Raw genomic sequence first — 25,890 nt, 5'->3', positions numbered from 1 at the left:
TTATCATTAATGTAAAATGACCTTTTTAAACCTGACGCTAAACTGAGTTTTGTAGAGCTATTTGGTATCACGGTAGAAAGCGTACAAATGTTGAGCTTTTAACACACATCGCTATGGAGCTGTGTCTCTGAAACCAGCTCTAACTGAGTTAACAGAAACATCAGCTCTGTACAGCAGCACTGCTAACGTTTAATCTGCACAGCTCCCCGTCCTCCTCTAACACTAACGCCAGCCTGCAGTGTTCCCTCTTCCTGAGAAGAAGATCTCACATCATGATCCCTACATAGCGCACTACTTTTAAACCTAATACAAACATAAAAAAACACTGTTTAAATGATAAATAAGGAATTGTGTTTCATACTGATGAATGTAAAAATGACTTTTACTTAGATATATCGTACACTGTGTGGGTGGAGGTGGTGCTATTCCATGACCCACAAAGTGCACTACATAGGGAAGAGGGAGTGATTTGAGGCAGAGCACTGGAAGACTAAACACTGCTGCTTTTTATAAAGGTAGAGTTTAAAGATTCAAGTTTAGAAGTGTTTTTTAACTCAGGTTTCTATATTGTCCACACATTTTCTACTGAGTACAGGTCAGGAATACAGGCAGGCTGGTGCAGTACCTGTACCCTTTTCTTTGACAGACATCTCTTTATAATATGTGCAGCAAGTGGTTTTGAATAGTCTTGTTGAAAGGACAATTACAGGCCCTAAATTATTGGCTCTCATCACAAATTCTTGGAATGTGCTGCAGGAATAAGATGTATGAATGGATGTATATAAAAAAATTAATGAGTTTAAGCAAACTAAACATGAAATATTTTGGGTTCATACTGTCTGCAGTGAAATATATGTCAGAGTAAACATAAAAACAATGTATTTTATTCTGCAATCATATTTAATATTTTTCAGTTTTTTTTCAGATTTATTATTGTTTTTTTTTTTTTTATCTCTGTCTTTATTAGACTGTTGACACGTTAGGACCAAGAACCACAGTTTTTAAATAAAGCTGACATGCCAACTCAGTCACATTAATTTTATCTCCTCAGAAATGAAGGGGCCCTATTTTAGTGTTAAACGCACACCATGCAGCTTGATTTAAGGTGTGTCAGTGTGTCCTTGCTATCACAACAAAGGAAAAAAGTAAACATTGTGCAGCTGAAAATGCACCAAATGCATACGCCACAGCTACCTGGACACATCCCATTGGTGTAGATGCATTCAAAAACACCATTGCTGTTTCAGTGCTGCAGGTGGAAATCATGAAAATAGACTGTTGCTGTTAGTGTAAGATTAGGGCTGGTGTTATTTTTTTATATATATTATTTTATTTTTGTACCTGTGTGTACACTATTTCGTTTTGATATTTTAGAATTCATTAGATTATATTTCCTTTAGCATTTTGAGCTTAGTTTAGTTAGTTATTTTCCAATTTCATATCTATTTTTTAGTTTTTATTAAAAGCTGTTATTAGCTTATTAGCTTTTAGCTTGTTGCTGCCTTCTATCTTATTTAGCATACAGAAATACTCACTGGTATTTTCAATGAAGTTGATTTACTCATTTAATAGCTGTATATAACTATTTTAAGTCAGACAGGCACTGTGCGATTTTTAATCGGTGCAGAGAGCTCATCCGCATGTTTGAATGGTTTGTCCTGTAGGAAAACGCACGCGATTTATCTGCTGACACTGTAGTCTGACCGGCAGGCTGAGAGACTGCAGGTCATGCAGCCCGTAGGCAGTAGAAGAAGCGCGAAGTGCGCACCCATTAATCCACCTGGAGCTTTAAACGCGCGGATGAGCTCGCGTTTATGCTCGGGTTCAGGCAGACAATCTAAACTCTAGTATGCAGAACTATATTTTTATTGTTATTAATTTTCCATTCTTTTAAATAGCAGAATACTTTGATTTTTATTTCTCTGCCCGGACCCGACCCGGCCCCAGTAAAGTAATGGAAAATTTCGGGTCGAGTGCAGGCTCCAGGAATATATTTTTAATACTATTTTTATTTTATATAAAGCTATGGCCTGATAATTACCATATACCTAAGTAACAAAGTATTATTGTTAACGAAAACAAACGAAATAGCGAAAACTGTAAGTGAAAGTTCTCCTTAACTGAAACTAATAAAAACGGTAATTAAAAGAAAAAACTAAAACGAACTGAAATTACAGATTGAATACCCTCATTTTCGTGTTTGTTAATTTATTTATAAGCGCTGTTTCCACTACAGCAGTTTAACAGCAGGTGGTGTTGTGCCGTTTCTGCTCGCAAAGGGGAGCCGGTGTTCTGCGGGGGTCAGAATTCGGCAGCGCGCTGCAGCGCACAGCACCTCACGGTCCGCGGAATTGCTTATATTTACAGCGCTCGAGCTAGCCGCGAAATAATGACAGAAAACCCTGAGGAAACTGAAGAATTCTGTATGGGATTAGAATATGAGCGTGAAGGAGAAAAAACTTGTTTTGTAGAGAACCAGGAGATGAGAAATATTTGAGAAGCAGCTGTAACTTTACCTGTGAGTAACTCATACACCAGAACACCCCACGCTGCAGGATAAACTGATAAATCTGATCATTTCGGTGGTTGGTTGGTTGTTGGGTTTTTATTGCCACTACAGCACAAATGTGGCTATTTGTGGCGATAATTTCGGAGAAAATTTGTGAAACCTGTAGAGTTTATTGAGTTTTTGCTGTATGATCTCCTCAGTGAGAATCCCCAACCCATAACCAATCAGTGAGCTACAACTGCTTACCCCTCCCACTGCTCTTTCATTGTGGATGCGCAGAATGTCTTAAATATCCCGTTTTTCAAAGTACAGATTTGGCAAGTCACGTGGTTAATATACTGTCACTATTTTACGAAACCGTCACCATATTTAAATACCGTGGTATACCGAAATACCGTCATACCACCCAACCTTAATTTATCCTGATTCTGTCTTCATGACCAGGAACAGCTAAACTGTTCAACCTCTTCTAGTGTATTACCTAAACATTGGTTCTTTTTACCACCGGAAAGATGAGCCAAAACAAAGTACTTGGCATTTAGTACAGATAGCTATGGCATAATACAAAAATGTGGCCGTGTAAACAAAAATAAAACAGAATGACAGAATGAAGGTTACATGCTGCTCCACTGTTGTACCTGGTGACTACAACTAGATTTATCACAAGTCCCACAATCAGTGGCTCAAAAAGTGGGTATGCAGCGTATGCGAATGGAAAATCTCTTGACTTGAATCACGGAGCCAGTTCAAGGATAAAGTTCTGCATTTCAGGAGAAACAGCCAATCAGCTTGCTGGTTTTTCGAAGCGCAGTGAGCGCCGATAGTATGTTTGCATACACCTCAAAAAGTATGTAGTTGCACCCCTGCCCAAAATGCAATGTGTTTCACAACTTTAACACCTAACTTTCCCAACACTCTGCTTGCCCGTGAAGCACAGCACACACACACAGCACAACAGTCAATATTGACGGAGCAGAAATAAACATTTCATTTCAGTTCATTTATCTCAAAATAAGTTGATGAAATAATTATCAATTCAGACCTACCTGAGTTTCTCCAGTTTGCAGTGTGGATCCTCTAGTCTGGCAGAAAGCAGCTTCACTCCTGACTTTCCTGGGTGGTTGTAGGTCAGATCCAGCTCTATCAGGTGGGAGGGGTTTAAAATCAGAGCTGAAGCCAGAGAAGAACAACCTGTCTCTGTGATCATACAACCTGATAATCTGCAGACAGAGCAAAAAAAACATGTGAGTGAAAGAAAATAGAAAGAAGGAAAGAGAAACAACGTGGCAGATAATGCACTTTAAGATTCAATAAACCCTTTATTCACATTCCCTTCAGCTAAAACAGTTTTTGCTTGTGCATCACAATTTTGTGTGATATGTCTCAAATGTTTATTCAAGTTGGACATTCTTAAGATGAATTTCACAATTAGACCTGTATAATCTCAAAACTAAAATCACAGAAACACTGACCTGAGAATCTGCAGTTTACAGTGTGAACTCCTTAGTCCAGAAGAGAGCAGCTCCACTCCTGAATCCTGCAGATCATTGTTACTGAAGTCTATCTCTTTCAGGGAGGAGTTTTCCAGGTTTAAAATCGTTCCCAGATTTTCACACGTCTTTACTCCAAGATTGCATGAAGCTAGTCTAAAAACAAGAATAAACAACAGATTGTACAATAAACCCTAATAATTTGAATGGATAGACAAATAATAGAAAACAGAATTAAACTGTAAAATATATTGTCTGTCTAAAGTACTGGTGTTACTTTATACTGAAATAAGTTAAAATGGACAAAGAAAAAGTTTAGAAAAGCAGAGGAAGAGCAAGGGGGCTTTTCAGGGTATGTGAATTTACTGAACCTATAATTTTTCTTTCTGCCCCTTTAAACTTAAATATTCATTATATTTATATATTATTACATTTAGGTATCTGTTAGAGCAAACAAACAGTAATGATGCTTTAGAGTAGAGCTTGGAAATATGCTTCGTGGTTTTTACTAGCTCTTATCCCACCTTTTTCGGAAAGTGCTGGACTAAGATGTAGGGATGGATGTATATTTAAAAAGAAAATGAGTTTGAGCAGACGAATATTTCTCTCTTTATAAGACTGTTCACATGTTGAGATCACATTATTTATATTCTTCAGGTAAATGTTTTTTCCATTTGTGTGATTTCATAAACCTTGACTCACTTATTCAGATTTTTAAGAGAAGAAAAATAAAATGATTAAATGTGTTTATTGGTGTAAATATGTAAATCTGCCTCCAGAAAAGTGAAAAGCGAGCATGTTTACATTGCACACATTAAACTAGAACAGTGTGTAAAATCAATCAGTGCTTTCTTTAAGATACCAGGTTTTAACTGCTGTATAAAAGATATAGAGTGCTATTGTTCTTATTGGATGTGCTGTGCTTTTCAACAGATTTCCACATTCAAATCATAGTTTGAGTCAGTACGTGCTTATTGTTTGTTTAAAGGCCCTATTTTAGCATCAAATGCACACCATGCAGCTTGATTTTGGGCACGTCAGTGTGTCTTTGCTATCATAACGAAGGGAAAAGTACACATTGTACAATTATGCTTAATTGTATAGTCTGTTATCAGGCAAAATGGACAGAGTCTTAATTATTTAACTCAAAAGATTAAGGTGGTTTTGATTCTTTTTAACTTAGAATCCTTAATGTGCTGAATAAATGTTGGCAGATGAATGCTTGTATTGCACAGCTCAAACCACTCCTTTATGTTCAGCTTAAACAATATCTATAGAGATAAACAGGAGATTAATTCCGTAGAAGAGAATAGCTATTGAACTAATGCCTCACAGTAACAGCAACAGTGTGTACTGTACTGGGATGTACAGTAAGATATTAAATATTTAAATATGCAGATTTTGATGTTACAAATAAATGCTGATAAATGTTCATCACGTTGTATTGTTCAACATTTCTCTACAGCATACTGAGATGTGATTTTTTTAGTCAAATAACCCAGCACTATTTTAGTGTGTATCTGCATAGGATGTGCATTCATTTAAACCAAAAACACATAACACATAAGTTGCCTAAACTATTAAACTAGTTTCTTAAGGCTGTCTCTGATCAGTCTAAGACAGACATTATCTCATTTATAAATTGTCTGTACTGTTTAGAATAATGTGAGGGCTTAATTATTATTACACACACAGGATAATTAATGTGTAACATACTAATGTGTAAGAATGTAAATAATGTGAATCTACCTGTGAATCAATGAAAAGTGCTAAAAATCAGCAGTTCATAAAAAACCTGAATGAAGACCTGAATGAAAATACTTACAGAGCTCTTCTGGATATTTTGACTACTGGCAGCAGCTTCAGAAGACACTCCTCTGATGGGTGATATTTACTGAGGTCAAACTCATCCAGCTCTTCTTCTGAGTTCACCAACAGAAACACCAGAGCTGACCACTGAGCAGGAGAGAGCCTGGCCTGATGAAGACGACGGTCAGCACCTCCACCAAGGTATTTCTGAACTTCCTGCACTAGAGAATTATCATTCAGTTCATTCAAACAGTGGAACAGATTGATGGATTTCTCTGAAGAGGAGCTCTCCTCAATCTTCTTCTTGATGTATTTGACTGTTTCCTTGTTGCTGTGAGAGATCCTTTCTGATGGGGTCAGTAAGTCCCGTAATAGAGTCTGATTAGACTCCAGTGAGAGACCCAGAAGGAAACGAAGGAACAGGTCCAGGTGTCCGCTCTCACTCTGTAAGGCTCGGTCTACAGCACTGCTGAGGAAGCCAGTCATCGTTGACCTGCTGAAAAGCTTGAAAGCTTTACTGGTTTGTTGTTCAGTGGATTGTTCTTTTGGAATTTTTCTGTTGAGAAACGCATATAAAGCAGCGAGGAATTCCTGAACGCTCAGATGTATGAAGCTGAAGACCTTCCCCAGGTGTAGCTCATGTTCCTCCCTGAAGATCTGGGTACAAACTCCTGAGTACACTGATACTTCTTTAATATCAATGCCACTCTCTCTTAGATCTTGCTCATAGAAGATCAGGTTTCCTTTCTCCAGCTGCTGGAACGCCAGTTTCCCCAGAGCCAGAATACTTTCTCTAGTCTGCTGAGGATCAGGCTCACTTTTTCCACTGTACTTCTGGCTCTTGTGTTTGATCTGAAATATCAGGAAGTGTGTGAACATCTGCGTCAGGGTTTTGGGGATTTCTCCACTCTCAGCTTCACTCAGCATTCTCTCTAGAACAGTGGCTGTAATCCAGCAGAAGACTGGTATGTGGCACATGATGTAGAGGCTTCTTGAAGACCTGATGTGTGTGAAGACTTTGTTGGCCAGGTCCTGATCGCAAATCCTCTTCATGAAGTACTCCTGTTTCTGAGGGTCACTGAAACCCCGCACTTCTGTTACCTGATCAACACACTCAGGAGGAATCTGACTGACCGCCGCTGGTCGAGAGGTGATCCAGAGAAGAGCAGAGGGAAGCAGATTCCCCTTGATGAGATTTGTCAGCAGAACATCCACTGAGGTTTGCTCTTCTATATCTACCAAGTTCTCATTGTTCTTGAAATCCAGAGGCAGGCGACACTCATCCAGACCATCAAAGATAAACATGAGTTTGTAGCCCTTATAATGTCTTGGTTTTAAATCTTGTGTTTCTGTGAAGAAGCTCTGAAGAAGATTCAACAGACTGAGCTTCTTCTCCTTCATCAGATTCAGCTCTCTAAAAGGAAGTGGAAATATAAAGAGAACATCTTGATTTACTTCTCCTTCAGCCCAGTCCAGAATGAACTTCTGCACTGAGACTGTTTTTCCAATTCCAGCAACTCCTTTAGTCAGTACAGTTTTGATGGGCTGGTTCTGTTCTGGTAAGGGTTTAAAGATGTCATTGCATTTGATTGGTCTTTCCTGAGTTTGCCTTTTCCTGGATGCAGCTTCAATCTGCTTCACCTCATGTTCCTGATTGACATCTCCACCCCCTCCCTCTGTGATGTAGAGCTCTGTGTAGATCTCATTCAGAAGTGCTGAGTTTCCATAGCCTGAAATTCCTTCATTAATTTTCTGATATTTATCCCTCAGTTTGGATTTGAGCTTTCGTTGACATGCTGGGGTTAATTCTGATAACAGAGGAAGATCTGTAATCAGCTGTGATCATGCATTAGAATCCAGTGTAGAACAACACCATGACATAATACTTTAAAATAAAGACTGTAGTATGGTTTATTTGTAGCAGCTGTAGTTGATTTAGAGATATTCAATATGTCCATACAAAATCAGTAAGTGTTAAGTTTAAGGATTACAGTTGACGCTGTGATACATTATTATACAATTACAGAATCCAATTAAGTATTGTTTTTTCCCTTTGGGACCTCACTGAGAAATAAATTAGCACTTTAAGTTGGTACCCATGGTCATGACCCAGAACTCTTACTGCTCTCTAGTGTGTTAGCGAGGTCTGTCTGCTTCATGTTCCTCAGGATGTGCAGTGTGATCATCAGCACCCCCTCCCTCTGATCATCCTCCTCCTCTCTCTCAGAGCATGCTGGGTAATCTGGACTCAGGAGCTTCTTGAATGTGTTCAGCTCGTTCTTCACTAGAGAGAAAAACTTCTGCTGCAGCTCCTGATTAATAACAAACATCAGAGAATCACTAAAGCTGTTACAGTACAAAGAGAGAGGGATAATGACACTGATCTGAGGAGGAAAGAAGTTATGGATGATCTGGTGTGTAAAATAATTTAAACATCATGTTACTGAGCAGCATCATATAGTATCAATATTAACATTATTACAGTTATACAGAAACTACAGGTGAATAAATTATGGTTATGATTACAAAATTTTAAAAGCGAAATTAAAATTAAATGTAAAATAAATCAGGGAGATCTCCACCAAATATTTGGTTTAGAACTAACCTTGAATATGTGGTCCAGTTTTTCCCTGTAATTGTTTATTTTCTTCTTACTGTGAATAACAAAAAAATCCACACTGTATTCCACCTTAATAAATTATTATTTCAATAAAATATGCTGCAATTACTAAAAAAATCCATCAGACTCCTCAACACACAGAGACAGAGCTGAACCCCACCCCACCCACCACTCACCCAACACACTTACACAAAACTGAACTGAACCCCCCCACCACCACCCTTTAAACACACAAAGACTGAACTTCACCCACACCCACTCAGCACACAGAGACTGAAATGTCTTTATTCCTATCAGCAATATTTGCTGCCACTCTCAAAAACTATAAACTCTCTACCTCCGTAACTGCTGTGATTATATATGTTCTATACGTTACTATACACTTTACTATACACATTATTATACCGTATCGGTACTGCACTGTCCTGTCCTGTCTTTTAAATTGTCTCGTCTTTTGTATTTATTGTTATTTATTGTTATAGTTTTATGTCATCACTCTTGCACTTTATGTTGTCTATTGCTTGTTGTTGCATGTTTTTTTGCAATTATGTCAGCCTTTATCTGAAGTTTTGAGGCACGTGTAAAAACGGTTGCTTTGAACCACTGTGTCAATGATTAATTTGTTTTACAATTAACAATAATTACATATAATTAAATGATAAACAGTGCCAATTAGCAACAATATAAATGTAATTAGAAAGGAAACAACTAGAGCGTTTGAAGTGAAGTGAAACAGTACTAACATATCCAGCTACTGTCTCTATATGTAGATTAGGGGTGTGTGATATATATTGTCTATGATAATATATTAATTACTGTGTTAATGATGTGCAAGCTGACGTTATCAAGTATGCTAATCACTGGGGGAAAAACAACAATGAAAATGCCTTTACTCCACGTTTTCACTGCAAACATTGAGAATGACCATGCAGTGAGCTAGAATAGGCTAACCATGCGATTACACTGGCAGATGACAAGTCTATGATGTTATCAGTGAGTGTGCTCTTGGTTACTTGCACTGTTTATCAGTGTGGGGAGTTAGCACAGACGCTAATCCAGCAAGCGACCCATCAAGCCATCTACTTTCATTCACGCTTCATTTTCCTCCAAACTGATGACACACCGGCACTGTGCTGAAGTATCTTTCTCTCATACTCATACTCACACACACATGAACACACACAAATAACTGATGGCACATTTCTTCTTTCCAGGTTGTTGAAGGTGGAATATGGAGCTACACTAGTGTTTTTTCCTCAGCTAAAGCTCTCAGTTAAAATCAATTACTCAGCACATTAAAATATTCTCATTTATACTGACATATAAAATAAAACAAAAAATGATCTAGTCTGCAAGACATAACACACTGCACAATAATTGTTGTCCCCTTCCCAGGTGAACAACCAGCACCAGGGAACAGCATTTTTATTGGATTGATACCTCTGATATGAACATAATTTAATGTAGCCAATCTAATACTCATCCTTTTATTTACATTACAATACCCATTATTAAGAACTCTGGTTTACAACCATGTGCACTGTTTTATATTTGAACTGGTGTGTTCAATGTTTGTTTGTTTCAAGGAATTTAATAAAAAATAAAATATATTGTTTCCATAAACATATTTAGTAATGTAACGCCAGACAGGTAGGATAGACGCACGCCGAGTAAAAGGTAAAGACAGGTTTATTTACAGAGTTGTAAACAGAATAACACAGCCAGAGAACAGGTTGAACAACACTCACACTGGAAGCAGGAATCGTAGCACAGGAGACAGTCCGATAATACAACAAATCCGATGAGGGCAAATACAAAAGGCAAAATCCGTAATACAGGCAAAAAGGTCATAACAAAAGGGCAGACAGAAAAGGGTTTGGAATAACGCTCAGTACGCAACATGAGTCGGCAATACCTCGCGAAGAACATATGCTAACAGAACCCTATATATACAAAACATGGAATTACTATGAACCGGAACTTCTTAGAATACAGGTGACTCTGAACGGGGGAGCGTAACGCGATTGGGTGAGAGTGAGCGGCTGACGGTGACGTCATCGCCAGTGGGATTTTGGGAAATAGAGTTCGGGTGTGTGAGAGGAGATCCTAGAGACGTGACAAGTAAGTAATTATTATCTTTTAAGACGCACAGGCTAGTAAAATATACTACTTACAATATAATAATTTTATATACAGATTTTTTAATAATGCAAAATATAGTTTATTTTTATATTGCTGACAAAATTACAGAAATTATCGAGATATCTTTTTTTATGAGTATCGCACACCCCAAATATATAGATATATGTGTAATTCTCCAACCTGTAGCTGATATTGTCTTTGAATTGTTCTGGTCAGTCAGCCTAATCTAAATCTTGCCTCTCCATCACACCCAGCTGTGTACACTGATCATTACATACAGAGAAATTCACACTGACCTCCTGTGTGTGTTTGTGTGTTATATTCATTAAAAAGTAACTTGTACAAAAAATCTGTAAAAAAAAAAAAAAGGCTTGGATGTTTTACTTACTGTGGGTCGGAAGTCATATCTTCACTGCTGAAATTAAGAGGGAAGCTCATGGACTGGTCACTCTTCATAGAAACACAGCTGGGTTCTGGAGAAGCTCCTCTCTGGGTTTCAGTTCTGTTTACATTAAACACTATATTCATTAAAAAGTAACTTATACAAAAAATCTGTAAAAAAGGCTTTGATGTTTTACTTACTGTGGGTCGGAGGTCATATCTTCACTGCTGAAATTAAGAGGGAAGCTCATGGACTGGTCACTCTTCATAGAAACACAGCTGGGTTCTGGAGAAGCTCCTCTCTGGGTTTTAGTTCTGTTTACATTAAACACAGAGAAACTCCAGCATTTACACAGTGAACTCCAACACACAGCACATCTTTAATAAAGATCAGGAACTGAAGAGCTTCACTCTCAGAACAGAACAGTAGTTTAGTGCAGTGATGTACCGAGACCCAGAGCTTCCTCCTCCACTGCTGAACACTGGAGGATGATGCATGGACCCGTCACTCTTCATAGACACTCCACTGGGGGCTGGAGATGCTGCTCTCTTCTCCCTGTAAACAGATCTTCATGATGATCCATGATGAGAGTAAATTATGAAGTAATGACTTCCTTTACTAAAACTAATTTACAGGTTCCAGACTAACTTCTTCATAACCGTCCTAGAAGCAACACAAAGCTTTCTGTCAGCTGCCCAAACTGAAAAACACTCGCCCAATAAATATACATATTTTAATTTCTTTAACAATACTGTGGCATATATTTGTGTTTGTTATAATGTCACAGTGTCATCACCTGATTAGGTTACCTTTACTAAAGCTTTATTCCACAGCTTTAAATAACATACCCAAACACTGTCCTCTGATCTAAACAAATGCAGCACATCAGGATTTCCTCATTTCTGCTAGGAGTTCCTTCACAGATCATATAAACCATTTTCATAAATAATACAGCTACGCAAGATCAAATGAGTACATTCAAGCCAACACAAATAATAATATATTCTGCAGATTACAGTTGAAGTTCTGCAGTAAAAGCAGTTTCAGAGATTAGCATATGCTAATGATGCTACAGGCTCAGCTGATATCAAATATATTTTTGTGTAAATTATTGTGATTAAGAAAAGGGTGGTCCTCGTCACCTGTGAGAATGTGTTACATTACTTTTTATACTTACCGGTTATAATTACCTTTAAATCTGTACCGACTGTAATTGACAGGTGGAGCTTGCTCTGGGGCAAGCCAGAGAACCCTCCACTACCTCAGGTGAAAGGTAATTAGGTTAGGTATGTATATGTTAGAGAATGTGCCCTGTTTATTAATTTGCTAAGTAAACAGTATCTGTAAACAGTCACTATAGTAAATTGAATTTATTGTGTTGCTGCTGGGCTGTTTTATCTTTGTAGTCTGGCGATTTTTCCCCTGTTGAAAGGGAAAATGGTTTGTTCCATTAGGTTAGGGGGCGGGGCTAGACTATTAGGAAGGATGGGAAAGCATTACATTAACTGAACTAAAGATAACTGATGGAGAGAAATATTATTTTAACTACTTTTAGATTTTGGATGCCTGTGCAGGTGAAAGACTCTTAATTTGGTTGGGGTTCTTATTTGATTCTGGTAATAAACAAACATCTGTGCACATGTACAATAAAAATAAGTTCTCCTACCGTGGTTTATGGGCTCCAGCTGGAATCCTAACTTTAAGTAAAATCTTGTCTTTCACTGCTGTAGTTGATAGAACTTTTCAAAGTACTGTTAAAGACCCAGCCAATCTGGACACCCCACTGGACACTAAAGAAACTGATCTGAGTTTCTATCCTGAAATAAACAGAAGCTTTTTACAAATCCATAAAACACTATGTTTAACTTTTAGTCACTATAGGTTCAATATAAATCGCAGGATGTAATGCTGATAATGAAGGTTATAATATTAAGCATAGTCTAAAAATATTCCACTTTATTAAAAGCGATGGTTGAGGTTCTGTGAATCTGGGGCAGTGGGCGTTTCCTTAACGGCACAGCAAAGAAGTGCTTATTTAAATTTCCTACGTGCTAATGCTAATGTAAACCCAGACAGCGTGTGGTAAAATCTGAGATGGATTCTTACAATGGATCTGGTCCAGAGTCCACTTGCACTTCAGACAAATCCCATCCGGATTTTGAACACATTGTCACATGTGCAACAATATGGACCAGATCCACTTACCTCCATCTTTGACCAGACCAGCTCTGTTCTGGTTCTAGTATTATGTTACTGAACCTTGCCAGCTGCAAACAGCCCAGCACCCACCCCTATACCACAGCATACCTAGCAACAACACAAAAACACTACAGCAACAACCTAATACTGTTACTGTCCAAGAAGGAAACATATTTACACTTTACACTAGAATATGGTATAATAATTATTAATATTTACTATTAGATATCAACTGCAGATAGTTACTTAAAATACAGATTAGAAACACATTCTACTATAAGAATAACAAGCCGGATTGTTAAATACAGCACATGGTTCTGACTCTGGTTCAGGAGAAGCTCTGTTCTCAATATTTTAAAACTGTAAAACATGCAGATCACAGGTCCAGGATTAGAGCTGCAACCATTTAAATACAAAATTACTTTACAAATTAAACCCATTACTTAATTTACTCACTTTAGGAGAGGAGGTCCTCCTCCACTGCTGGAGTTCTGAAGATCCATCAATTACTATTTTTCATTCACACACAGTGAACACTGCCAACACAGACCCCTGAGAACAGATCAGCTGTTAGAATAAAACCTTTATTCTTAGAATAACAACATTTTTGTCTGATCTGCATTAAAAAGTACCTGATGAGCAAACAAAACAGAGAATGTTACATAACAGTGCAATTTACCCTCATTAGAATTAATTCTACAGATTATAGAGACATTTACTGTTTTTATAATTATTACAACTAAATTATTACTAGTAATATTACTACATTGAACAACATATACACAACATATACACACCGTTCTATAATTGTTAATAATATTACTATTATGTTGCTGAATTAGAATAGAAACATAATTTAAGGATAATATAAAACAGCAGGAATTAAAACACTAACACTCTACGTGATCTTGAGCTCCGTTGCACCCCCTGCTGGTTGAACAGCGCTACTACATATAAACACGCCTTTATAGCAGATCCGTGTTTTTATCTACCCAACAGATCAACGCCCACATTAAGCAGTAATGCGCCTTAAACAGCATAAACTACGTTGTAATTGTGATCAATAAATATCAATATATATCTGCGCATTTCTCTTCAGTTTACAGCTAATTGTTCTCCAGTCGGTCTGATCTAGACCAGGTCCAGGTCTGATCCAGGCCCGGTTCAGATCTCCATGCTGATCCTGGTTCTTCCAGTGTAATCGGACACTGAGCTGAGCTTAAAGAACCGGTTCTGGATCTGAGGAACCCTTAGAACCGGTTCTGACTTTAAGCTACACGGTTCTGTTCTACATTCTCTTCAGTTCTGAACTTACCGAGTGAATCCAGACTTCTGTCCTGTTCTAATGGAGGAAACTGGACTTACTTTTACTTTCTCCTTTACCTGCGTCTCACCTGTCTGTCTCTAAGTCCCCCACCCCATTCTCTCAGAGCAAATAGACTCTGTGTGGGCGGAGCTAATGTTCGTTATTCGCCATTGTCAGCCAATTATATCTCACGGCTGAACGGAATGTTTGAACATTCATGAGCAAGACGTTTCTCCCACACACCTGTAAAACCTGTTCGGGTGGTCTGTCGAGTTGTGCAAACCATAAAATGTGCTTCTCTGACCCACATTCTTAAAAGTTTTTCCGGGATGATTCTGTTTTTCATGGCTGCATTAAACAGACTGAGCTCACTGTCCTTATTTGCTTAAGGGTTACATAAAAGTAAATGGCAATTAACAAAAATAATAATTATAAACAATGAAAAAACAACAATCACCTCTATTAACCTAAATTTTACATCGATACAGTGATTTAGACTGTCCAGATATTCTACCTACACTCCTGCCAGGAGAATCCAGGAGAATGTTCTAGTATGGTGCATTTTGTAGTACTGTCTTTAAATATATACTAGCACAGTTTGGCAAGGTAGCACAATTTGTCAGAACACCTGCTGCTCTGTAAATATCACTGTAGTGTAAAATCTCTGCTTTAACAGAAGAAGAAGAAAGAAGAAGAAGAAGAGCAGTATAACTGATCATCTCTAGAACTATCTGAATAGGGTTCAAATCATTTTATTTACCACTTAAATACAAATTCAGATGCAATAAACAGCTAAAAAACGTCTTCTTTATTACATCTAAACTGTTGTGTTAATCCACCAGCCTGATGCTTTATATACACTACCTAGCATGACATTTTCAACAGGACAGTTTTAAAATCGTAACAATAAAAATATCTCTTGTAATTGTTATTACATTAAGATGTGAAGAATGTTGTGTACGCGTACCTTCATATTAAAATTTTAAAGAAGTCATCATCCAGACAAATTAACTTTGGCCTTACAAAAGTCATGTGGTGCGACCTTGATTTATCTTAAAATGAATTAATTTCCTTATTATTTTTATTTTAAAATTAACAGGCTGTTTGTTTTAGCCACAGAAAATACTTTTTATTTTATTATATATATACTTCTATTATAGATTATTCCATTACATATTTCACTATTATTTTCCCCTTTTACCATGATCCTCTGAAAGGAACTGTATTCAGTTTTTCTTGTGCTGAGAAAGGAGCACTGTCTCCATCTAGTGTTACTAAGATGTTCTGCATTTTATATAAATAATCTCTGGCGTGTTTGTGCTCTTCTAATAATGAGCTAAACCATTATGTGCTACCAAAACAGATCAGTCTATCTGCAGGACGTATTTGCTGTAGTTAGAACCAAGACATTTACCAATACTGGCTGATGGGCAACATTTGGGTTGTTTAGTTGTTAAATTAAACTTAAATAAACTACAATACATTTAAATATCAAACACTGTGTTCCCACAATTAAACCACACTAACATTTCAAAATATCAAATATCAAAATATTAGATGACCTACTGTGCATGGGGAGTTTCTTCTTGATATTAAATGCAGGTATCTGGGAAAATAAAACTAATATTGGTCTATTCAACAAATCATAAAGACTTTAAAATAATTACAACCATTATAGAGAACAAGATGGTATTCAGAAGGACAGATATCCTTATCACCTTGAACCATATCATATAAAAGATAGCATGTAATAGCTCGAGAGACAGAAAGGTTCAGCTAATTATTATAAAATAGATTTTTATTTCTGACTGAGAGAGACTAGAGAGAAAAGAATATATGAATTAAAAGAAAAAGTGAACGTGTAAGTAATGTTTGGAAAAAAAGGTAAGTTAAGTCAGAACTGTGTGAATAAACCTAAAATCTGTTAGCTAGATAACGCTAACAAACAATAAGCTGAGGTCAAATTTAAGGATAATTTACTTTTACAGAGGTAAATTAGCTTAAAACCGGACAGCAGAAAGAATAATTGTCAAAATAGTGGCGATTAGTTTTGTTTAAATCATTAAAAACTATTTTTTGGTAAAAGAAAACCGTTAATAAATGCTCTTTCTCCTCAGAAACATTCAGTAGCTAGCTTAGCTAACGCTAGGAGGCTAGCTAATTTATCTGGTTACTAACTTTACACCTAAAATCCAGCATTTATTTAGGCTGGTTTAATCTAAAATGGTTTAATCTCATTAACTTACCCATTAATTATTAGTGTTTTCCTCAGTTTATTAAACAGTTTAAGAGAAACGGAGATAATTCACTGCTAACTCTGTTAGCTGCTAACAGGCTAATGTGACAGGAATCTGACAGGAGAGCGTCTCGCGCTGAATCACAGCGCGTATAAAGAGCGCGTGAGGGCAGCGCTAATATAAACTACTGCTTTATAATAATAAACATAATACGACCTCCAGAGGTTTTATAGACCTGTTCTGGTAGCACATAATGTTTTATATCATTATTAAAAGAGCACAAACACCCCAGAGATTATTTATATAAAATGCAGAACATCTCAGTAACAGTAGTAAGAACACAGCACAGCTCCTTTCACAAGAAAAAGCCCTGAAGACCACAGCCCAGAAGATGAAGACCACCTGACCGAGAAGACCGGTAAGACCGCAGTCCTGCTCCAGGACTGGATGGCCCCCGGGGAGCAGGTGTGGGTGGGCCCCCGGAGTTCGCCCAGGGCATCTGGGTAGGAGTGGAGCTGGACCGCGCTGTAGGTACGAACATGAAGGTCTAACTCAGAGCTGATCAGTGTGGAACAAGGGTATTTAATTTAGTTTAATCAAGTTTTATTCCCAGTTTTAAGTGATGCTAACAGTTTATAAAGCCATAAAAAATACTTTTAAATGTCTTAAATAAAATCACTGTATATCAACACACCAATACATTCACCTTAATCGGCTCTTTTTATTAAGAAAAATATTGTGGGCGCTACTGAGGTCAGGAAATATTATTGAGGTCATTTCCATAATATATTGTATGATAATTTGGTAACACAATTATCCTTACAACCCTTATTACTACAGTATTAAAAACCCTAAATTCTCATGCAGTTATTTTAATTAAATTAGCGTATGTAAAATTCTGATATTTTACCAATTTTACGTAAAATTCGTTTAAAGTCTACTGCCCCCTGGTGGTTAAAACATAAATGCCCTTTAATTTATAAGTGATTGATGTATATTTATATAATAATATAAACATTTTAACACAAAATAAACAGAAAGCTCTAAAATCTTTTTTCAATACGGATAATGTATATACATTTATTAAAGAATATACATTTTCTCTTAACAAAACATTTATTTATAAGTTAACTTTTAATCCCTTAGTATAGTTTTTTCTTTAAATGTCACATAAAATATTTATATTGGCTAATACCACTGTATATTAAATAAATAATCAGTTATTAAACTATAAAAACTGGTCAAAAAAACTTTTTACCGTGTTTTTTTTTTACTTTTTGACATAATGGGAATCTGGCAGACAATTACGGTTTTATTACATATTTTTTTCTTTTTTTGTCTTTTTGTTTTTGACAATTATAACCTATGTATAAAGGAAATAGATCAGCATAACAACAGTCATGTTATGATAACATTGTCTCTAAATAAAATACATGAATTATGGCTTTTTAATAGCTTTTAGCAGGCAATTTTAGGACTAAAAATGTACGGTAGCATTTTCTCTGTTAAAACATTAGGAACATTTTCTGCAATCTTTCAAAGAAACACGTTTGAAACATTTCTAATAATCTATTCTTTTTAATTTTTAATTAAAAAAAAGAAAATTATTGTATTTTACTTTTACTGTAATTTTTTTTAAAGTTTTAAATAACTAAATTATTATTAAGATATTATTGATTTGAATGTATTTTTCAATTATATGGTAGTGCGTAATATTTTTCCATTTTATTGTTCATGTTTATCTTAATTGAGCTTATTTAATTGGTATTTTAGTATTTACAGCTTTGCTCATTTTAGATCATTACATAATTTTTAGCTTTAGCTATTTTTAGTAATTAATTTTAGTTTAGTTTTAGTGTTAGTTTTCATTGTTATGCTGTTACTATTAAGTTGATTTTTTATCTTTTAGAAGTGACTTTTGAAGCACCTTTAGTAAGAATAATGTCATAAAAAATATAATTTAAAGAAACAGATTTGCATTGTTTGTTCATTCTCTGTTTCTCTGCTTGTACGTGGATCCATCATAACCACAGCCTGTGCTGATCTAGAGCTGCAATACACTCTCTGATTAACAGAGGAAAGGAGAGGCTAACCCCCCGGGACGTGGACGTCAGAATACAGCATCTGGTTTAAAACCATGGAGAAGGAAATTGGATTCACTGTGTCCTTGATTCTTTCTCTTTATCTCCTTACATGGACTCACATGATATGTTCTTTTATGGACTGAGGCATCTTCTTGTTTTCAAACACAACCTGTGCAGTTATAAATTGAGAGCTTAGCTTGGTTGGTTAGCTTAGTGAAGCAAATTAGTGCCCATTCCACCATTATTAAACTTACATTTGTGCCAAGATTATGTGATAGCTATGTAGTTTTGTGTTGGCATGTCAGTTAGCTCAGATTGTAATTAGGTGGTTAATATGGCAGTCTGTATAATGAATAGGCCACAGTCTCTATATATTGTTTAGTAAATAGGGCTCAGTCTTTATATACTGTATAGTGACTATGCAACAGTTTCTGTATATTAAATAGTGATCTACTTACTATACATTATATAAATTATTTGCCCTATTCACTAAACAGTATATTTAAAGCATACCACAGTCACTTTGCAGTTACTATACAGCAAATAAAGACTGAGTCCTATTTACTATACAGTATATAGAGACTGTGGCCTATTCACTATAGAGTATATATAAAGCATAACAGTCACTAAACAGTATATAAAGGCAATGCACTATTGACTATACAGTACATAGGGTCAGTGCTCTATTTACTATAGAGTTTATTGAAACCATGCCATGATTATTATATAGTATATGGATGCAATACTCTATTCACTTTTCAGCATATAGAACATTTGGTCTATTCACTATACAGTATATAGAAACAATTTAATAGTCACTTAATAACTAAAGACTGAGTCCTATTTACTATACAGCATGTAGAGGCAGTGCTCTATTCACTATACAGTATACGTATACTGTGGCATTTTCTGAATAGGCTACATACTCTATCAACTGTAGTGAACGTGTCATGGTTTCTATAACTGTATAGTGAATAGAGCACTGCCTCTATATACTGTATAGTGATTATGGAATGGTTTCTATACATATCGTATAGTGAATAGAGCACAGACTCTATGGAATGGTTTATGCCTTTAGAAATATATATAATGTGATCCGCTATTACTCATATTACTGAAATACGGTGTGTTTGGCCACTTTGCTGAGATAATTACTGTGCTGACCAGGACCCAAACCCTGTGTATGACCAGCGGGATCATTTTCGTCTATCCGAGTCCCTTTCAACTGTGTTAATACTGAAGACTGCATTTCTTTCTCTCTTTTTTTATCAGTGTGTGTGACTAATGAGTAATATTTAGCTAGTGTCGGAAAGTGTATTATTTTTTCTGAAAGCTTTCCTAGGCACTCTGGGTGAGACAGTTAGTGATGTCACTTCCCTTTAAGCACATTGTCTTCACTGTGCAGGTGAACAGAGATGGTGGACAGCCCTGTGTGCGTTAATGAATAAAATGTAAGTTCCTTTCAGATGTAGCACTGCAGTTTAAGCTAAAACTAGTCTATAAGTGTGCATTTAATCTTTATACATTTTCATTCCTTATTTGAGTGACATTTGAGTGCAGTTTAAACCTAATTGCATTTAGTAGCTACCTTATTTCGGCCCATAGTGCTTAACTTCCACCACTGTGTGCTAAATGTAGCCTTGTTTATACAATCTTCTTTGTTTGATGAAGAAACATATCATATGTTTAAGATATAATCTGTGTTTTGTTCCCATTGTTCAGTTGTTGGTCACATGGTAACTTTTGCTACTGCAATTATCTAGTTCTACCACTAGAGGACTCCAGAGACAATGTAATCCCTTTAAACTCTCCTTAGTCTTCCCTTTAGCATAGTGTTTTGTACTCAGTGTTCAGAATGGTAGTTTTATTTTACCATAGTAAAACTAATATTGTTGTTTATATTGTATTACCTCCATTTCATTTACCTAATGCCATGTATTGTATTTGTTTCCTTTAGATCACACACACACACACACACACACACACACACACACACACACACACACACACATACCCACACATCCACAAGCAATAAATGCAAACCCGATTGTCCAACCCATCAATAAAGTATGCTGGAAGAACCTCTCTGTGCCCATACTCTCTGACCGGAGTCCCTGTCTGTAGGATACTATCAGATCAGCATTCAACATCCAGAGTTACCAACTCTATCACAGCTAGTGTTTGTGATACTCATGCAAATAAATCAATATATTTTCTAAAAAGGTTGGAAAAAATAGATGAACCGGGGTATGGGTGACATCAGGGTGACACACTTCTGTTCTGCTTCTGTTGCCTGAATAACTGTGGATATGATGGAGGTGTATTTTAATGCTGTAATTATGTGTGGAGGAAAAGAGACCCAAGCTCTTACTTTATAAAGAAACCAAGCTGCTCTCCTTCACCAGGAGCTGTATATAAAAATGTATTTGAACATATATAATGTACAGAACTGTATTTATATTGTATCTCTACAAAATGTACAAAAATGGGTACAAAGATGTCCTATAATACAGAACGTTTACAATATACAAGACTTGCAGTTATTGTGTCAGTGAGTGAATGTGTTTGAGTGAAGTTCTAACTGCACAAAAAAAGCAGACGTTAATTATAAAGTGGCCAGTAAGTGGAAGCACAAGGTAATGTAGGTAGGTGTTTCTAATAATGTGGCCAGGTAGCCGTTATGTGTTTTTTCTATTAGTTAGTCTTAAACTAAAAAATTAATTCCTTCAAATATAAATCGTTGTGTTTCCAAAATTAAACCATTCAAACATTTAAAAATATAAAATATCAAAAGATTAGATGACTTGCTGTAGATGGGGAGTTACTTCTTAATAATAAATGCAGGTATCTGAGAGAAATTAATCAATAACTCAAAAGACTTAAAATGAATTACATCCATAGAGCACAAGATAGTATTCAGAATTACAGATATCTTTACCCACTTGAACCATATGATATAAACGGTAGCATGTAGTAGCTGGAAAGAAAGAACTGAACAGATAATTATTATAAAATATCTGCCTTTTATTTCTGACAAAGGGAAACTGGAGAGAAAAGAATATATGAATTAAAGGAAAAACATCTGCGTAATATTTGAAAAAAAAAAGTAATTAAGTTAGAACTGTGTGAATAAAAATTAAATCTGTTAGCTAAATAACGCTAATAAGCAATAAAACTAGAATCTTAAACCGAGGTTACATTTGAGGATAATTTACTCTTACAGAGGTAAATTAGCTTAAAAACATATAGTAGCTAAAATAATTGTCTTTTTTTAAAAAACATTTTTAGTCACAGAAATTTTGGGTACATTCAGTAGCTAGCTTAGCTAAAGCTAGGAATCTAACTAATTTAGTCGATTCCTATGTTTTGACACAAAGATCAGCATTTAATTAGACTTTTTAAATTGTTTAATCTCATCAATTTAGCCATAAATTATAAGTGTTTTTCTCAGTTTATTGAACAGTTTAAGAGAAACGAAGATAAGGTTAATGTGTGACAGGAATCTGACAGGAGAGCATCTCGCGTTGAATCACAGTGTGTATAGAGAACACTGCAGTGGTGTGTGTGTGTGTGTGTGTGTGTGTGTGTGTTAGGGCTGCAAGTAAATCTCAACTAATTAAAATCTATTTAAAAAGCTACTTTATTTCATCAATTCAGTTGAAAAAACGTGAAACTCATATGTTATATAGGTGTATTACACACAGAGTGATCTATTTTAAGCATTTATTTCTTTTATTGTTGATGAAATTCAGTGTCTCAGAAATGTTAAATATCCTATAAGATCAATTGGTACTTTTGGCACTGTGGGCAGTGTGCCAAGTCCTGCTGGAAAATGAAATCTGCACCTCCATAAAAGTTGTCACCAGAGGGAAGCATGGAGTGCATTGACTTCAAGGGAGCAGAGTCTGGAGGAAGAGTGGAGAGGCACATAGTCCAAGCTGTTTGAGGTCTAGTGGGAAGGTTCCATCAAGCTCCAATCAGTGATGGTTTGGAGAGGACTTGGACTGTTTTTAAGTTGATGTTCCAAATCACGTGCTCACATTTTACACTGAAATGCGTAAGTGTGTGAGAGGACTTTGGCTCAGGCAGAGGCAGAGGAGGATTAATCTAGAATAGTGTTTAAGGTGCAGTTAAAGTCCAAATGCTTAATAGTTTGCATTTTATTGTTCGGCACTTCGATAAAATATTGGCCTCTGATTTTTTGGCTCCTTAAACTAGTTTTTGTCTGGAGCCTTGAAAACAGAAAAAATGGTTTTAAACTCAAATATACAAAATAATATATACAAACAATGTACAGTAATAATGTTAATAATCTGAAATATATTAAATATTAAAATACACCAATTGTAGATAAAAGAGGCAGTTTGAACAAGTCTGTCTTTAGACCAGATTAGAAAGTATTTATACAGCTTGTGTTCCTAACAGCCTCTGAATCACACACAGGTTTACTCAATCTCACACAGACGCACTGAGGATCCATAACCATAAACCCCAATCCCTGCATAGAGGGGCTGAGTAAAGGTGGTGTAGAGTGTGTGTAAGTGTGTGTAAGTGTGTGAGGGTGTATCAGTGGAGACTCTGTAGAAGGACAGAGTGCCGGCGGGACAGTCCACATACACTCCTACTCTCCTACAGCCAGAGGGAGGAGGGGGGACAGCAGTTCTGTTTTTATTGTGTTGAACAGAGTAACTGTTATCAGAGCAGTTCAGACTCCAGGAGTTTATATTCTCTCCAAACTGACAGTCTGATCCTGATCCTTTCCTGCTGATGGTTTTATAACTCAGAGCTACTTCAGCTCCTCTCCCGCTCCACTCAGCCTCCCAGTAACAGCGCCCAGTAACTCCCTCTCTACTCAGAACCTGCTGATACCCATCAAACCTCTCTGGATGATCAGGATACGACTGCAGCTCCTCTCCCCACTCCACCCTCCTGTTCTCCTCACTCAGAGAGAGACGAGGGTTTACTGTGTTTGGATCCAGTGTGAAATCACAGCCGTCTGAACACAAGAACACACATTACACACACTGCCCTGATACAGAAAGAGAGTGTGTAGAGGGTGTTGTGTGTTTGTGTGTGTGTAATGTCTTTGTGTGTTTGTGTGTGTTTGTGTGTAGCGTTATGTAGTGTCTTTTTGTGTGTTTGTGTGTGTGTGTGTGTGTGTGTGTTTGTGTGTAGCGTTATGTAGTGTCTTTGTGTGTGTGTGTGTTTGTGTGTAGTGTTATGTAGTGTCTTTGTGTGTGTTTGTGTGTGTTTGTATGTACTGTGTGTGTGTAGTGTGTGTTTGTGTGTGTGTGTGTGTGTGTGTGTGTGTGTGTGTGTGTGTGTGTGTGTGTGTGTGTGTGAAAGGGAACTTACATTTTTTTAATCCAGGTCTGATTCTGATTTTCCCTCCATGTTCCACTCTAAACACACACACACACATACACACACACAAAGACACTTCATAAAAACACTACACACACACAGAAACTATACACACAGTACATAAAACAGTACATACACTGGTGTGTGGAAGTATCCAAAATCCTGTTAAAGAACCCATGCAGTGTGTTCTCAGTAACAGTAAATAAAAGTGTATTAGTTCTAATCGAACTGAACTCTTTATTCTACTAAAGAACTGTGTTAAATAACCCGTGCAGTGTGTTCTCAGTAACGGTAAATAAAAGTATATTAGTTCTAATCTAACTGAACTCTATATTCTACTAAATAACTGTGTTAAACAACCTGTGCAGTGTTTTCTCAGTAACAATAAATAAAAGTATATTAGTTATAATCTATCTGAACTCTATATTCTACTAAAGAACTGTGCTAAATAACCTGTGCAGTGTGTTCTCAGTAACAGTAAATAAAAGTGTATTAGTTCTAATCTAACTGAACTCTATATTCTACTAAAGAACTGTGTTAAACAACCTGTGCAGTGTGTTCTCAGTAACAGTAAATAAAAGTGTATTAGTTCTAATCTAACTGAACTCTATATTATAATAAAAAGAACTGTGTTAAAGAACCCGTGCAGTGTGTTCTCAGTAACAGTAAATAAAAGTGTATTAGTTTGAATCTAACTGAACTCTATATTATAATAAAAAGAACTGGGTTATCTGTAGCATGGAGGCTAGCTGCTACTAAACTTTATATAAATAAGAAATTATTCATTATTTCAATACATCTTATTTCCAGCTACTGTGTTCTCTGTCTAAACAGTGATGAAGCCCTGAGTAGAGGTCTCATCAGAATATCTTGCAGCACAGGACAGATAGGTTAATTAATTAAGTAATTAATTAATTAATTAGAATTAATTGTTATAAGCTGCTACAGGAAGACTTATCTCCTCACGTGGGTTCTGATCTCCATCCCTACCATTTCAAATACGTATTAACTTTTAATAGCACAGTCAACTGCCGTTGTATGAAATCTCACTTTTGTCTTATATGAGGACCAATTTGTTGTGGAGGCTCGATGATATCACTCCTAAGGACTGTTTCACTGATTAAATATACAGACACCTTTCTGGATAGGCTGGTTAGGGCCCAGGAACGACAACAGTCAGGGTAAAAGTGAATGAACTTCTTTACTGTAGTTAGAGAACAGTTTGGTACATTGGCTGGCTATAACTCCAAATTAGTACACTGGGTAGTAACTGTCCAGCCCCATGCTCCTCAGTAGCAGTCTGATATAACTTGGTGGCTTCATCAGTACATCAAAGGGCATAGAACTGATACTGAATGTATCTATGCAGAGCTGAACATGGCTGGGTAACTCAAAGTAGCTGATTATGGTCTACAACAAAGAAAAAAGGAGGAATCAGCAGCTATATTATAAACACTTAATACACAGCAGTAAATAAGCACAGTATACATGAGTTTAGCAGGCAACTAACATGCTAACCCAGCAAACATGCCCACACTGGGCCAATGAGGGCCCAATGTGGGCCAACACATCGGCCCCGTATGGGCAGCCCACATCGGGCCATTGGGGATTTGCACATCGGTGCGGTATCGGCCCCACGCCATCGGCCCCATATGGGCAGCCCACATCGGGCCATTGGGGACTTGCACGTTGGTGCGGTATCGGCCCCACGCCATCGGCCCCATATGGGCAGCCCACATCGGGCCATT

The 25,890-nt window shown here is 36.7% G+C and overlaps 1 protein-coding gene across 1 annotated transcript in view; it reads right to left on the bottom strand.

Annotated features, from left to right (window-relative positions):
• Positions 1-25,890, bottom strand: part of LOC111190037 (NACHT, LRR and PYD domains-containing protein 6-like) — an 81,378-nt gene that overhangs the window by 5,052 nt on the left and 50,436 nt on the right. Inside the window, exons 6-12 of the mRNA XM_049474130.1 lie at positions 11,400-11,507; positions 11,153-11,266; positions 8,414-8,462; positions 7,931-8,120; positions 5,825-7,616; positions 3,982-4,155; positions 3,556-3,729 (exon numbers count right to left, since the gene is read on the bottom strand). Of these exons, the coding sequence (XP_049330087.1) occupies positions 3,556-3,729; positions 3,982-4,155; positions 5,825-7,616; positions 7,931-8,120; positions 8,414-8,462; positions 11,153-11,266; positions 11,400-11,507 (2,601 nt within the window). The remainder of the gene's footprint in view (positions 1-3,555; positions 3,730-3,981; positions 4,156-5,824; positions 7,617-7,930; positions 8,121-8,413; positions 8,463-11,152; positions 11,267-11,399; positions 11,508-25,890) is intronic.

The sequence above is a fragment of the Astyanax mexicanus genome, unplaced genomic scaffold, assembly GCF_023375975.1.
Source record: "Astyanax mexicanus isolate ESR-SI-001 unplaced genomic scaffold, AstMex3_surface scaffold_57, whole genome shotgun sequence".
Taxonomy (NCBI): domain Eukaryota; kingdom Metazoa; phylum Chordata; class Actinopteri; order Characiformes; family Acestrorhamphidae; genus Astyanax; species Astyanax mexicanus.
Note: the sequence above shows the minus strand (reverse complement) of the source record. Positions and strands in the feature narration are given on the sequence as shown.